The sequence below is a fragment of the Triturus cristatus genome, chromosome 1_2 (genome assembly GCF_964204655.1).
Source record: "Triturus cristatus chromosome 1_2, aTriCri1.1, whole genome shotgun sequence".
In the NCBI taxonomy this organism is placed as follows: Eukaryota; Metazoa; Chordata; class Amphibia; order Caudata; family Salamandridae; genus Triturus; species Triturus cristatus.
In genome coordinates this window covers 923,604,740-923,619,277 of record NC_140580.1, presented here as the reverse complement: position 1 = coordinate 923,619,277, position 14,538 = coordinate 923,604,740, and the positions used below count along the sequence as shown (strand labels likewise).

The 14,538-nt window shown below is 49.0% G+C and overlaps 1 protein-coding gene across 3 annotated transcripts in view; it reads right to left on the bottom strand.

The window, feature by feature from the left end:
• Positions 1-14,538, bottom strand: part of UBE4B (ubiquitination factor E4B) — a 918,898-nt gene that overhangs the window by 640,958 nt on the left and 263,402 nt on the right. For all 3 annotated transcript variants that reach the window (XM_085609806.1, XM_085609805.1, XM_085609804.1), the window contains 2 exons: positions 4,264-4,378; positions 3,326-3,409 (listed from right to left, as the gene is read on the bottom strand). In XM_085609806.1, the coding sequence (XP_085465932.1) occupies positions 3,326-3,409; positions 4,264-4,378 (199 nt within the window). The remainder of the gene's footprint in view (positions 1-3,325; positions 3,410-4,263; positions 4,379-14,538) is intronic.

Genomic DNA, 14,538 nt, shown 5'->3' with positions numbered 1-14,538 from the left:
AGTCTGGAGTTGGTAGACAACAGCCTGGGGTGAGCCCGCCTTCAACAGCCAGTTGTCAAGAAAGGGGAAGACTGAAACCCTTGATCTGCACAGATGAGCTGCAACCACTGCCATCACCTTCGTGAACACCCGAGGGGCGCTGGTAAGGCCAAAGGGAAGCACGGTAAATTGAAAGTGCTCATGGCCTACCGTGAAGTGTAGGTAACGCCGATGGGCCGGCAGGATGGGGATGTGAAAATAAGCGTACTGCAAGTCCAACGCTACCATCAAGTCTCCAGGGTCGAGGGCAGACAGGACCTGAGCCAGTGTCACCATTTTGAACTTTTCCTTCTGGAGGAAGCCGTTGACATTCCTGAGCTCCAAAATAGGACGCAGTCCCTTGTCCTTCTTGGGCACCAGAAGTAGTGGTAATAACAACCACAACCACAACCTACTTCTGGGGCAGGAACTCGATCAATGGTTCCCATGGCCACAAGAGCCGTCACTTCCTCTTGGAGAAGGGCCAGGTGGTCCTCCGACATGCAATGGAATTGAGGTGGCATGGATGGAGGAGTAGTCTCGAAGGGGAGGGAGGACCCCCTTCGGAGTACCTGCAAAACCCACCTGTCCAACGTGATGTTGAGCCAGTGGGGGAGGCGATGGCGAATCCTGCCGCCCACTGGCGATTTGTGTTACAACAAACAAATGATGGACGGAATGCTGACAATGCAGACATTCTCCCCCAGTCAAGAGATCTGGGTTAAATCCATCGTTCTTTTGCCCACTACTGGCGATTTGTGGCCCAGAAAGGTCTGACTAGGAGGGCTTGGAGGCTGCTGCAGAGGGGGCGCGCGTGGATTGGCCCACCCTCTCCCAGACACACGACGGTGGGTCCCACGTCAGGCGTAGCGTCTAATGGCTACTGACGTGGAAATCGTCCTGCCTAGCGAGTCGGCGGTGTCCAGCCCACATCGGATGCCGAACGTTGTTGCGTCTTTCCCTTTGGCCACTGCACAGGAGAGTACAGTTCAGGCCTCCTCCGGGCACTGTGGCAGCACTTGCACGACCATGTCCCACAGAGTGGGAGTAACAGCCCAAGAGACTCATTGAACGGCAGCAGGGGCTCTGCTCCTCTCTCTCCGGTCCGGTTCTTCCAACTGGTCTGTCTGAGGACCACAGACCCCTCAAAGTCCTCCTCACCCTCCTCTGGTAGCCACTCAGGGGGATAGGGGAGAACAGGGGTACAAAAGTACCGGTCGGTGCCGGTCCAGATGTCAGGCGATGCCTGTCCGGCTCCATGTCCACATTGAGGGGGTGGCCGGGGTCGACGTCAGCTGGGGACACAACTGGCGTCAGAGGGTGTCGCCAATGGTTTCGGCGCTGGGGAGATATAACGAGGTCGACCGGCGCCGATCCGGATCCAGGCCTTGATACCTGGGGGCCCTGCATCGCCGAAGCCGCCGGCATCGAAAACCTAGAGCCACCAGCGGAGTCTGCGGGGCGCACCAGCGGAGTCAAGCTGCTCCAAAATTGAATGGAGGGCTTCATAAAAGCTATGAAGTTGGGCACGGGTCGCCCCGGCTACCGGAAAGGGAGGGAGGCTCGGGGTCGACCCAACAGGCTCCGCGGGTAGAGCCGGACAACTATTACCCGCATCCCATCGGCAGACAGACGGGGAGAACGCAGAGAGCGACGGTGCTTCTTCGCCTTCTTTTTGTGCTTCGACTTACCCGAAGACGAAGACTTCGACGAGGAGTGGTGATAATGGCTCCGCAACCTCCCTCTCGTCTGGGGCTTTGAGCAGCGCGGAGCGGACTGCCGGGTCTCCAGAAGCTTTCGGGACTGCTCCTGCAAAGACTTCGGGTCGTGGCCCGGCAGTCGGAGCACATCTTTAGGTCGTGTTCGCACTCCGGGCACCAGAGTCACACAAGATGGGGATCAGTCACCGACATCAACTTGTGCAGGAGTCACAAGGCTTGAAGCAGGTCTGCCGAGATGACATCCCTATGCACCAGGAGTCGTGAGGACTCGAAAAGACGTTGACAAAAAGTGACAAAAATAGAGTCAATTGCAAAGACCTGTTTTCCGCTCTGTTGGTTTAGAAACTGTATCCGTCATTTGGCTTATCCTCTGAGAAGAGGAGTGGGTTCTGGGCTGCTTCGGCAATTCACTCAAATGTTATAGCCAGGCTGAGCTTTCCGATCCCCTGCGTGGGACTCTATGATGGTACTGTGTTCGATTGTACGTTGTAAAACTTTAATAAACACAATTTTGACAAAAAAAAATAGTCAAAAAGTGACTCGAGATACCGCTCTCTCCAGATCTGCGCTGGCTGGCGCGTAAAAAGAAAGAACTGACGTCAGTGTGCAGGGGCGGTGTCTAAGTAGATACCGAGACGTAATTCGGGCAACCACGAGGCCAACGACGAACGCGGAGTCGACCGACGCCACCTACCGACGCACAGGGGTACTGCTGAAGAAAAATTCTCCGGATTCAGTCTGACGCCTGGGGGTAATTCTAAGGTGAGGAATCCATAACTAATTGTCTCTTTCAGATAAGGATTTTGAACATTCCCTGAAATGGGTAGTCAGTCACTTCAAATAATTATGCATTTTCTTACAGGACTCAAAAAATAAAATCTGTATGACTTGTAGGCTTAACTAACTAACTTCACATAAATGGAAAATGATCAAAAGCCCTCAGCATTGCTCAGATGTCCCACGACATGCAATCACCTCCTCCGGTCGTTCCTTTCTCATTAAGCATACAGGATATAGTAATACAAGCAAGCAGCACTATTTAGCATTTTAATGACTTTCACCTACCATTCATTATACATTACATGAACATGCACACAACTCCCCGAACAAATGCAATCTGCAACATTTGGGGGTTCAGTTCCTATAATTAATTTCTCCAAAAACATACAGGTAAAGTGCCCACCACACTAACCATACAATCCGTGCCATAATGAGGGCTCTGCAAATGCTGCTTCACCTCTGACCTCTAGCCTTCACTCTTTCTTTCCTATTACGAGTGCAGCGTAGAGCAAAGTATCTTCTACCCACAAATGGCACCCTTTCTGCACTTTCATTACAGTCATTTCTGTCCCGCCGTGCTATCAGAAGGAAAAAACAATAGTGCTGACAAACCTAAGCAGGAGATAAAAAACTGGTTTGACACAAGCATTTCTTTTAACCTATAAATAATATGTACAAAATCAAATTTAATATTTAAATATTGCCCATGACTGCTTTTAGTGACTAAGACAATAGGTCTTGAATCCAGTGTTTATCAATGAGTATATCAAGGCCATGATCAAAAATAAAAGCAGCTGTTGCCTTACCATCAGAGGGTACTTGAAGTTGTCACTGTCGAGGGAACACTCTTTGGCTGCCTGAGCCAGGCCTTGTAATATTGGAATAAATATCTAAAAGATAAAGCAAAGGCACAAACCCATCAGTGCAGGGGCAGCAAAGAGATATCAGTGCAGGAAATGCACAGAAACTGACATCAGTAAAGGCAAGGAGAAACACTCAAGTGCAAGGAGAGAAAGGAGACATGGCGGGGCAAGGAAGTCATGGACACATTTGTGAAGGAGAAACAGAGATCGAGGTAGAAAGGGAGATACATAGTAAAGCAAGGAAAAAGGCATACTTGTGCACATGGGAGGGGTTTGATCGAGAAAGAGGCGCAGCAACAGTGGAAGAAAGAAGCACTTCAGCTAGGATGGGGTGCAACCAATAAGAGGGAACTATCACTCTTAAAAGTACCAGTATTTCAAACTCTAAAAAGACTAAAAATGAGGTCAAATTGGACAACATTTAGCCAGGTTCAGAGACTCAGTGGGCTAATGCGTCCACTGACAGGATCTGTGTTGGTTTTTACCGCCACAGGCTAACACATTGGCAGGTCTACTAAGATTTTCGATTACCCACGGTTGACAGACTGTACCACTGAGTAGGTCAACAAACATCAGTCGTAAGCAAATAGCACGAAAAGATCCCTTCTGGGAAGGGTGTGTTGCTGAAGTTCCCTCTATAAAGCAACTCATCAAGTCTATTTATTAGGTGGTACTGCTCCTTTACAGCTAGGATCTGCCCAGTCAAACTGAGACCTTCTACTTGATACAACGAAGTGCCTTGCTACATAAATCTGAATACTGTTCCCTAAACTGGAGTGTCCACTGTGGAAGAGAGCCCTGCTAAATAAAATTAAGACTACTCATTCCATTATTCTTTTCCGGTTCACAACTACAGCTTACTCAAGCATGTCAGACTGTACCTGTTGGAACACCTCCTCGTCCTGGTGTGTGGCTCGCATGAGCTCCTGGATGAAACCAGATGGCAGGTTCCGGCATAGCATGTAAGGTACCAAGAGCGACTGCTGCCGCACAGATCTGCACAGGGAAAAAGGAGTACAGCACTATGGTTAAGAGAGTCGCCCTAGATAGAAGAAAAGGCTTCCAAAGTTCTCAGAGCCTTTGACTGTGTGAAGCAGCATCCACCTCAGAGACAACCATAAAAACGTTCTAAGATGCATTCAAGGCACTGCAGAAGCCTTCAAAACGGAGGAGTGGCAATACATTGTCTTACTGTGAATTTATCAAACTTTTCATATCCATACCATTTGCGAATGCGGCCCTACAGTTTGAGGTGTCACTCACTTCACGGATATCAGGCCCTATCTCATTCCTGTGTTTAGCTCATAAGTCCCACCCTCTATTAAAAAGATCTTCAAGCGTGAGAAATGCTTTAGCTTTGAGTAGAAACTGGGCATCTTCAGCATGAATAACGGAAATAAATGCAGTAGACACAGGGGTATCGAAGACGCTTTAAAACATAATACTTCATTAATGCAATTATGTTTTATTTAATGTATTTTCTTTTTCAATCATTATTAAAAATAGGTTGCATAAAGAATGTGGGCTACACAATTGAGGCTATTACCCACACAACATTCACAATTCCCTACTACAGTCAGCAGATTACAAGTTGCAAAGAAATCTTCTTGTGAGACCATAACACACACTCGACATAGGGGATGTTGAGTGGGTTGGTTAACTATTAATTATGAAGATGCCAATGATGAAGAAGGAAAGAGAATTTACTTTTAACACTTGTTTTCAGTCACGGTTGTTGCTATTAAATTCATATTGATTATCTCCCACTATATGCGGGTTGTCAGAACATAGCCAATCAGAAATCTGTTGTTAAAATAACACAGTCTAGGAATTTCCAATCATCACTAAAAGGTCCCATATTAATAACACAAATGGTTGACTGAGCTTTCTGAAAAATAAATATTTGTAATATATGTATAGCTAAAGATTAATGGAAGAAGACATGGGTAAATAGGTGTCTAAATACAGTGATGTAATATCTGACGTCATCAGCAGAGGATTGCGGTCGCGTGAGTTATAGTTGCCTGCACTAACTATAACGGGGGAATTTCATTGGTTTTTTACGAGGGAAATGTCCAGCTAACTATAACGTGTGTAAAACCCATGGTTTCGTAAGTGAACACACACACACGTACACACCCACACACGTACACACCCCCACACACGTACACACGTACACACCCCCACCCCCACACACACACACCCCCCCGCCCTCAAATTCCACCAGTTTGGCACTGTTTGCACTCATTGGTGCCGGGTGCAGGAAAGAAATAGCGGTGGGTCCATTTGAAATATCAAAGCTCTTGTCTTAAGTGAAGACACTGCACTCGCGGACTTCATTGAAAAACTTTATTCTGAGGACGCGTTCCGGCGTGTCTGCCTTCTTCTAGCTCCCACTTTTCAGAGAAGCGGCCATGCGCGTGAGTCTTTTAAATACACAGATAAGTTCTCATTGGATGCACTCGGACGAAAGGAAAGAGGGGATTGGCCAGTTTTATTTCACAGTCATTTGCCTCCTTGTTGTTTACTCCGGGACTTCTCAAAAACCATTCAATAGTCTGAATGCCATGATGTAAGAATTTGCATATTGTACTGCAACATGGGCCATCCCGAAGGGACACAAAGTTATTAACACTCTTCTCTTACGTTGCTGCCATTAAGTTCCACAGTACCTTCACACGCTATGAAAATAGCCACTTCAAAACCCTCCTCGCTCCCCAATTGGTTCCATGGTGACAAAGCGCAGGGTTCGGCCAATATCCGAGTCTCCACCAGTCTGTATGACTGGCGACTTAGTCGACGGTGGTACCCATAGTTCCAGTATGGTGGTGCATCGCGTAGATATTATATACACAGCTCAAATTCCACCAGTTTGGCGCTGTTTGCACTCATTTGTGCCGGGTGCAGGAAAGAAATGGCGGTGGGTCCATTTGAAATATCAATGCTCCTGTCTTAAGTGAAGACACTGCACTCGCATAGTTCTGTGTATATAATACAGGCATGATGCACCACCATACTGGAACTCTGGGTACCAGCGTAGACTATTTTCATAGCGTGGGAAGGTCCTGTGGAACAGAATGGCAGCAGAGAAAGGGAAGAGTGTTAATAACTTTGTGTCCCTTCGGGATGGCCCATGTTGCGGTACAATATGCAAATACTTACATCATGGCATTCAGACTGGTGAATGTTTTTGAGAAATCCCGGAGTAAACAACAAGGAGGCAAATGACTGAAATAAAACTGTCCAATCCCCTTTTTCCTTTCGCCCGAGCGCATCCAATGAGAACTTATCTGTGTATTTACAATACTCACGTGCATGGCTGCTTCTCTGAAAAGTGCGAGCTAGAAGAAGGCAGACACGCCGAAACGCGTCCTCGCAATAAAGTTTTTCAATGAACTCCGGGAGTGCAGTGTCTTCACTTAAGACAGGAGCTTTGAGAGATATATATGTATATATACACACATACATACACACACATATACATATATGCAGCCTAAACCACCAAATAGGCTAAATTGCCAAAATTGCATTTCTATTTTTCCTTTAAAATAATACATATCTGTGACACAGAAACATGCACTCTTCACTGTTTCAACATAGCCTTTATTTTCAAGGAAAAAGGCAAGGTATTAGCAGGCAGTAAGCCCATAGGCTGAATATGGAAAACACAACAGATTAAAAACTGGCACTGTGCATTTAAGGCCTCCATGACTTCCCGGCTCCCATCATGCCCCACAGGATCAGCATGCCTTGCATGTGCGGGTGGATGCGGTGTTGTGCTCCCTGGATGTCCACGGGCTGGTCAGCCATAGTGAGTACCTGGCAAGGACAATCTCTGATCATAATCCACTACTTTTGGGGCTTAGGTGGCCTCAGGAACGGCCTGCAATCCCTTCCTGGCGATTGCGCCCAGAGGCTTTGGAAGACCCGGTGTTTCACACGGAGGTACAAGAGGGTATTGAGCATTATTTCCTAGAGAATGAAGGGACGGCGTCGACCCTAGCCCTAGAGTGGGATGCCTTTAAGGTGGTTGTGAGAAGGAGGCTGATGTATGATGTCACTAGTTCTAGTGTACACCTTATATCAGTCCAAACAACCCTTATGGTGATTGGTTGTAAAGTCAACCTTATAGACCAGCTATCCTAGTGGTAGCATGGACAAGAGCAGTCTTAGGCTAAACTCTGAATGGCATGTGAAGCCAGCTGTGATACCATATATAATCCCTTGAATACCAGATGAAAGGACACCACAACAGATATATATATAAAATAAAGTGTATTTATTCTAGTCAAACCCTCAGCACTCTTTATGAGATTCGAGGTAAGTACAACAGTCTTATTTAAGCATACATTAAGTCACACAGGTAAGTAATACAGTTAGGCCCTAGGGGCCACGCAAACCATATACTAAAGAAGTGGTATAAGGACCACTGTCACAGAAATAGGATAGGCCTAGGCCTAGGGAATCGCTGGGGCTACACTACACTACCAAAGGTTAGGAAGTGGGAGGCCCACGGGATTCAGGTGCAGAGTGGCAACACTCACGCGTAATGCGTAAAAGTCGATAGAATTACTAGCACTTAGAAATTAACAGTTGAAGGACACTTCTGAAGCAGCTAGAGAGTCGAGACTCGGAAACTAGACCCTAGGATAGTCACTACCCTTGTGAGCACCGAAGTACCCAAGTTACCTAGCCCACAGGTTGCGGGTGCATAGGTGTGAACTTGCGTCGGGTTTCGTCGTGGACTTCTATGGATGCCTGAAGGAAAGTTGCTGACAGGCGGTCAGTGAAGAGTGTCCGGTGGATCCCAAGGCTGGGATCAAGAAGAGAGGATACCTGCAAGCAGAAGGGACAGAGTCAAGGTCACTAGCCAGTGACCACGTGGAACCAGGAAGGAACCAGGCGATGTCGTGAAGATTGCAGGTGAAGGGTGAAGCTTGTCGCTGCAGCCACGGGCACCAGGAGACGTCGAGGACGACCAGGACCAGGAGGCGAGCTGTCCCACGAAGGCTCTTGCTGTCGGCGGCGTCGAAGTCGAACTAGGACTCACCAAGCCTTGGCAAGCGGAACCCACGAAGAACGGAGGACTTGCTTCTGGTGCAGACCAGGAAGGTCTGGTGTGCTTCTCTTTCGCAAGGAAGCGGGAGCCAGTCTGGAGGAGCCAAACCAGCAGTGAAGATTTCAAGGTGTGTCGTCACAAAGGCCGCTAGCCAACGGGCAAGCAACCGGACAGACGCGGCAAGCAGGAAAATGCAGAAGGGCCCCACGCAGGACTCGTGGAGTGTGGGGGGCTGATCTTCGGTGCAGATGGTGCTGGGGGTTGGGGCTTCTCAATCCCCGGTGCACAACTTCGAGGGTGCCTCAGAAGCTGCGCTGGAAGATACTCGCCACTTTACCCAGGTAGCCGGTCCCACGTCTCTCGTCGCCTCCACAGATCTCAGCTCGGCTGTGGATGTGGATCAGGGTCGGAGAAGTCTGGAAGTCAAGGCTCTGGTCAGGCTCTGCAGTCGGTCCCTCGTAGAACTTCAGCAAAGCAAAGGGTAGTCTCTTGATGGTGCCTGTTTGCACAGGGTAGCCACTCCTTGGCCACAAATGAGATTCTTCAGTCTTCTTCTTTCGTCGAATGTCGAAGGTCCAGAGTTTCTGTTCAAGTTGCAGGTTCAGGATAATCTAATCTCCTGAGGCCCAGCTACCACTCTTATACTAATCTGGGGGGCTGGGTTGCCTGCTAGGTCACGCCTTATGGGTGGGACCTGGGAGGGGGGTGGTTACACCCCCTTCCCTTTGTCCAGTTTCGCGCCAGGGCTGGAGTGCCCCAGCACCGGTTTGAACTGGACTATGCATGGGACACCTTGTGTGCCCCAGGCAGGTCTCATTCCTTTCAGCCCTCCCTGCCCCAATACACTAAAGTCTGTCTGGGGAGGTGCTAGCACCTCCCCAAGCAGGAAACCTATTGCCCAAGCCTCCCTTGCCGGGATCACTCCCAGCAGCAGGAGGTCAGACTCGTGTCTGTGGCAGCAGCATCCATTTTGTGATGCTGAGGCTTTGGTTAGAGTTAAACAGCAAAGTAGGATTTTAACATGTCTCTCCCTCTAGAAGGGGGGAATAATATCCTCATCACCAGAAATGGTATGAGGGTATTATTCCAAAGTGTTAGACACCTTACACGACATGTTTTGATAAAGCCAAACCATAGTTACCATAACCGCGAGGATTATAAGGCACTTTAAGAGTATATGGTAGGCTATATCATAGAACAGCTATAAGGACATGGTTCCGAAAGCTGCAGACAGGCTCAGCTCATGCTAGAGCACCATCTCACATGTTACCAAGCACTCTGCCTCCAGGATTGTTAAGGCCTGCCATAGGAGTGGCTGATAGGTACACATGTGTCTATATTAAGGGTAGATATAGGTATACTATATCTAAGCAAGGGGTGATTACACGACCTTGCCCCAGCTGAGTGATCAGCCAGTTGTGTCTGATTGGAAGGCCAGACCAGGGGTGGCATAATACATGCTGCAGCCCCTGGGAGGCCTAGGGTACACCTATGCCCTGGGTACCTAGGGTACACTGTACAGGGTCCAATAAGGTGATCCTTACCAATTGTGTATGTACCTAGGGTACATGGAGTCCATTTTAAAGAGAGAGCAGACAGCCTGAGACCCTGAATGGCAGGATCTCAGGCCAACTAAGTCGAAAAACCAGCTAGACACTAGGCAAAAAGTTGGGGGTAACCATAGTTAGATATCCACCTTCCTACAGTGGTGGTGCGGGGTTTATGTATTGCTAAAACGGCAGGAGTACGGAGGGCGCTTTGCAGGACAGAGAGGGAGGAACAGCGGCTGCGTCGAGCAGAGAGGGCCCACTCTGAGTATCCGGGGCACAGGCCATAGTCCTAACTGCAAGAGAGGGAGTGGCGACGCAGGTAGAAAGGTTGCGCTGCATTGACCACAAGGAGTATTTAGTGCGGGCACATGCAGAGAGAGATAAGGTGGGTTCCCTCTTGGCGTGGCTGGCTAATCCGGCCCAGAGGGGCACGCCCATTCTGGCTTTTACCACTCCAGCGGGCGTACTGGAATATACCCAACAAGGGATCAACGTGATGTTCTTGACATTCTATGCGGACCTATACGAGAGTAGGTTGCAGGGTGTATGAGATGGATTAGATGAGTTCTTGGCTGAGATGCGACTGCCACGTCTCGAGGACGATCAGAGATACGTTGGGACAGGAAATTTCAGTGGGGGAAATACGTAGTGCAATAAAACATAAGGCGCGTAAGAAAACTCCGGGAGCAGATGGTCTACCAATTGAATTTTACTCGTCATGTCGATATCCTTACCCCCAAAATGCTGGCGGTCTATCAGGAAGCCTGGGACTTGGGGAGATTGCCAGTTTCCACTTGCAAGGCCATCATTATCCCGTTGCTGAAACCAGGTAAGGGCTTGTTGTCTAGGTCAGCCTACCGTCCACTATCGATGTTAACAACCGACTACAAGATTTTGAGTAGGACTCTGGCGACCCCGGCTTCTTCCTTATATGACGCAGCTGGTTCATTCTGACCAGGCGGGCTTTATTCCAAAGCGCAATACTGCGACTAATGTGCGACGCCTTTTGCGGATTTTGGGCGAGGACCATAGTGAGACCCCTGCTGCGGCGGTTCTCTTAGTTGACATCGAGAAGGCGTTCAACAGCCTAGAGTGGCCATATTTGTATCGGATCTTGTGCGAATTCGGACTGGGGGACACCTTTGTAGGGTGGACGGAACTTCTCTATGGGTTGGCAACAGCTTGGGTGCGAAAGGGTGGGACGATCTCATAAACCTGCCAAGTGGGACGGGGCACGCGACAGGGATGTCCGCTCTCTCCATTGTTATTTGCCCTAGCCATTGAGCCTCTGGCTTCACATGCCCGATTGGGGACGCATTATCTAGGTTTGTACATCCGTGGTGACATACAGTTTATCTCCCTTTATGCGGATGACTTGTTGATCTTTCTCGCAGACACGGCTACAGCTTTGGAGGGCGTGCGACACTTGCTACGGGTGTCTGGGCGGTACTCGGGCTGAGGGAGAACTGGGCAAAGACCTGCTTGTTCCCAGTGGCGCCGGCTGTGCTGAACCCGTCGCAGGTGGCGGGCATCTGTTGGGAGCCCCACTGCTTACCTTATTTAGGCACCAACATTTATCATACCTCCGAGGATTTGTTGGAGGGTAATTTGGGAAGGGCCATGCGCGGACTTCGGGGCAGTTTTGGGTTTTGGAGCACGTTGCCGCTATCGGAAGCAGGTCGGGTGGCGCTCCTGAAGATGGTGGCGCTCCCGCGCTTATTGTATTATTTTCGGACGTTACCGGTCTGGGTGCTGGGCTCCATCTTCTGACAGCTCCGCTCTATGGCTGTAGGATTTATCTGGGGGTCGGACAGACGGCGGGTTGCAATGGCTACAATGATACGCCCGAGAGCTGATGGGGGGCTGGCAGTGCCAGACTTCGAATGGTACTATTTAGCAGCGCAGTTGCAGTGGCTTACCCAGGCTGTGACTCGGGAGTTCCGGGGCTCGGATGGTCCTGAGGGGCGATGGATCCCACGCTACATCTTGTCCTTTATAGTGCTTCAGCAGAAGATGCGTCTCGAACCGCTCACCGCGGAAGAGAGAACGCTGCGGCTGTGCTGGAATCTGAGTCAACGTCGGGCCGGATTCACTCGCCCGTATGCTCCGGAGATACCGCTGGGTATGTGCACGGCCTTCCCACATGGTGGGGATTGGACGGCACTGGCTAACTGGGAAGACATGGGAATACAAATGCTAGGAGACCTCTATGAGAATGAAACCCTGTTGACAGTTCAGGCTCTTCAGCACAAATACTGTCTCCCGCGAGGGGAATATTTGCTGCATTCAGCGCTTATTTCGGCAATACAGCGCTATTGGGGGACGGGTCTGTTGGAACCGCGGGCCTCAACGGTGTGCCAATATGTGGTAATGGCGGCGGGAACTGTTAAGGCTATTACGTGCCTTTACAGACGGAGGCTCTGGAGCCATTGAGCGCGTTGCAGGAGAAGTGGGAAGTAGACCTTGGCAGGGAAATCCCAGAAAAAACGTGGGCCCAGTTGGTCAGAAGAGCTTGGAAGAGCACGAGGAATGCTAGATTTCAATTGGTACAGTTCTATATCCTGCACAGGGCATTTTTGACGGAGGCTCTGGAGCCATTGAGCGCGTTGCAGGAGAAGTGGGAAGTAGACCTTGGCAGGGAAATCCTAGAAAAAACGTGGGCCCAGTTGGTCAGAAGAGCTTGGAAGAGCACGAGGAATGCTAGATTTCAATTGGTACAGTTCTATATCCTGCACAGGGCGTTTTTGACACCAGCCAAGCTTAATCAATATTTCAGTGCGGCGTCCGCTCAAAGTCAGATGTAGTTTGGAGGGAGACGACTTCCAGCATATGATGTGGGGATGTACGTGTTTGGGAACATACTGGAAAGAGGTGCTGGAACTACTGTGTAATATAACTGATCGTATACTAGAACTGGACCTGGGCGCTTGTTTGTTGCATTGGTTCCCGCATAGAGCTAAAACGAAGGTGACAAGTACATTTATAGATCTGGGCCTCGTATTAGCCAAGAGGGAAATCACCATGCATTGGAAGTCAGCGAGGGGGCCAGGTGTGGGGAGATGGGGGGCGGAACTACTCAAGGGGGCGCAGAGCAAAGGTACGCTTCGGCTACAGCAGGCCCTACGTACTAATAATGAGAAGGCGCAGGAGGCGGCAAGAGCGTGGGAGGCCTTAGTTGCAATATTACAGGCTCCAGAGCCAGGTTCGAAGGAGAGTTCGGACTTGGAGGACCGACAGGATCCAGTTGGCACTTTAGCACAAGGAGAATGACCCAGGGTGCAATCAATGGGACAAATGGTGATCTTTAAGGTATATGTAAGCCCTGTACTGTATTACTGTTTACATGATTGCTATTGTATTGGATTCTGATGCACCTTAATTGCTTAACGACCATGCTCTTGAGGAACACCGGTGGAGGGGAGGGATGTGGGCGGGGGACACACTGAGAAGCGACTTGATATATTATATTGCCATTTATCTGCTTGTTACTGTAGTGCTTCTCAGTGACGTTGGTTGTTTGAAAATCAATAAAAAATATATATTTTTTAAAAATATCATGCCCCACAGGTGACAGTTTGGTCAGGTCTTTTTTATGGCGTGTTACACTGTGTAGTGACAGGAAAGAGACAGAGTGCTATTATAGATGGTATTCGTCCGGAGAGGCAGGAAGGTTGCTTATGACTGATGAGTAGACCCCTGGAAGAGAACCAGGATTACAGGAAAGTAACTTATCCTTCTCTTCCAGGGGATGCTCATCAATAGTCATAAGCACTGAATAGAATAGCAAGCCAATCCCCAGAATCCTGCGGACGAACACCAGTATAAATAGTACACTTTGAAAACAGGATAACCAAACTAATTCCTTAAGGAAGCTTGCCCAGACACCCACCTGAGTATCAGAATCTAGGCAGTAGAGGCAAGCAAAGGTAAGTACCGATCCCCATGTAGCAGCCATGTCTGCAATAGGCACATTTCTGAGAAGGGACATAGTGGAGGCCTTCCATTTGGTGGAATTAGCCTTTGGTTTGGTTTACCAGGGAGTTGCTTGTTAGCTTACTGATAAGAGAAGGTAATACAGGACACTATCCATCTAGAGATAGATGGCTTAGAGGAAGGAAGACCAGTGGGCATCCGATCATAATTCACAAAGAGACAATCAGACTATGCTCTTAGTTTTATCGAGGTTGAATTTTAGAACCCTTTTGAGGTCAAGAGTATGCAACCCCCTCTCCGGAGGGCTGGTAGGGTTCAGAAAAAAGGTGGGGGAGAGTAATTGACTGATTAATATGAAAATCTGAGACAACCTTAGGCAAAAAACTAGGGTGGGTTCTCAGGACCACTTTGTTAACATGGAAAATGAGATAAGACTCTTTAGAACATAGCGCCTGGATGTCGCTCACTCTGCGAGCAGAGGTAATTACCACTAAGAAAGCAGCCTTCCATGTCAGGTACTGCAGTGATGCTTTGGGAATGGACTCGAAGGGAGGACCCATTAATTTAGAAAGGACTACATTAAGCTCCCAGCAAGGAGAAGGAGACCTAACCGG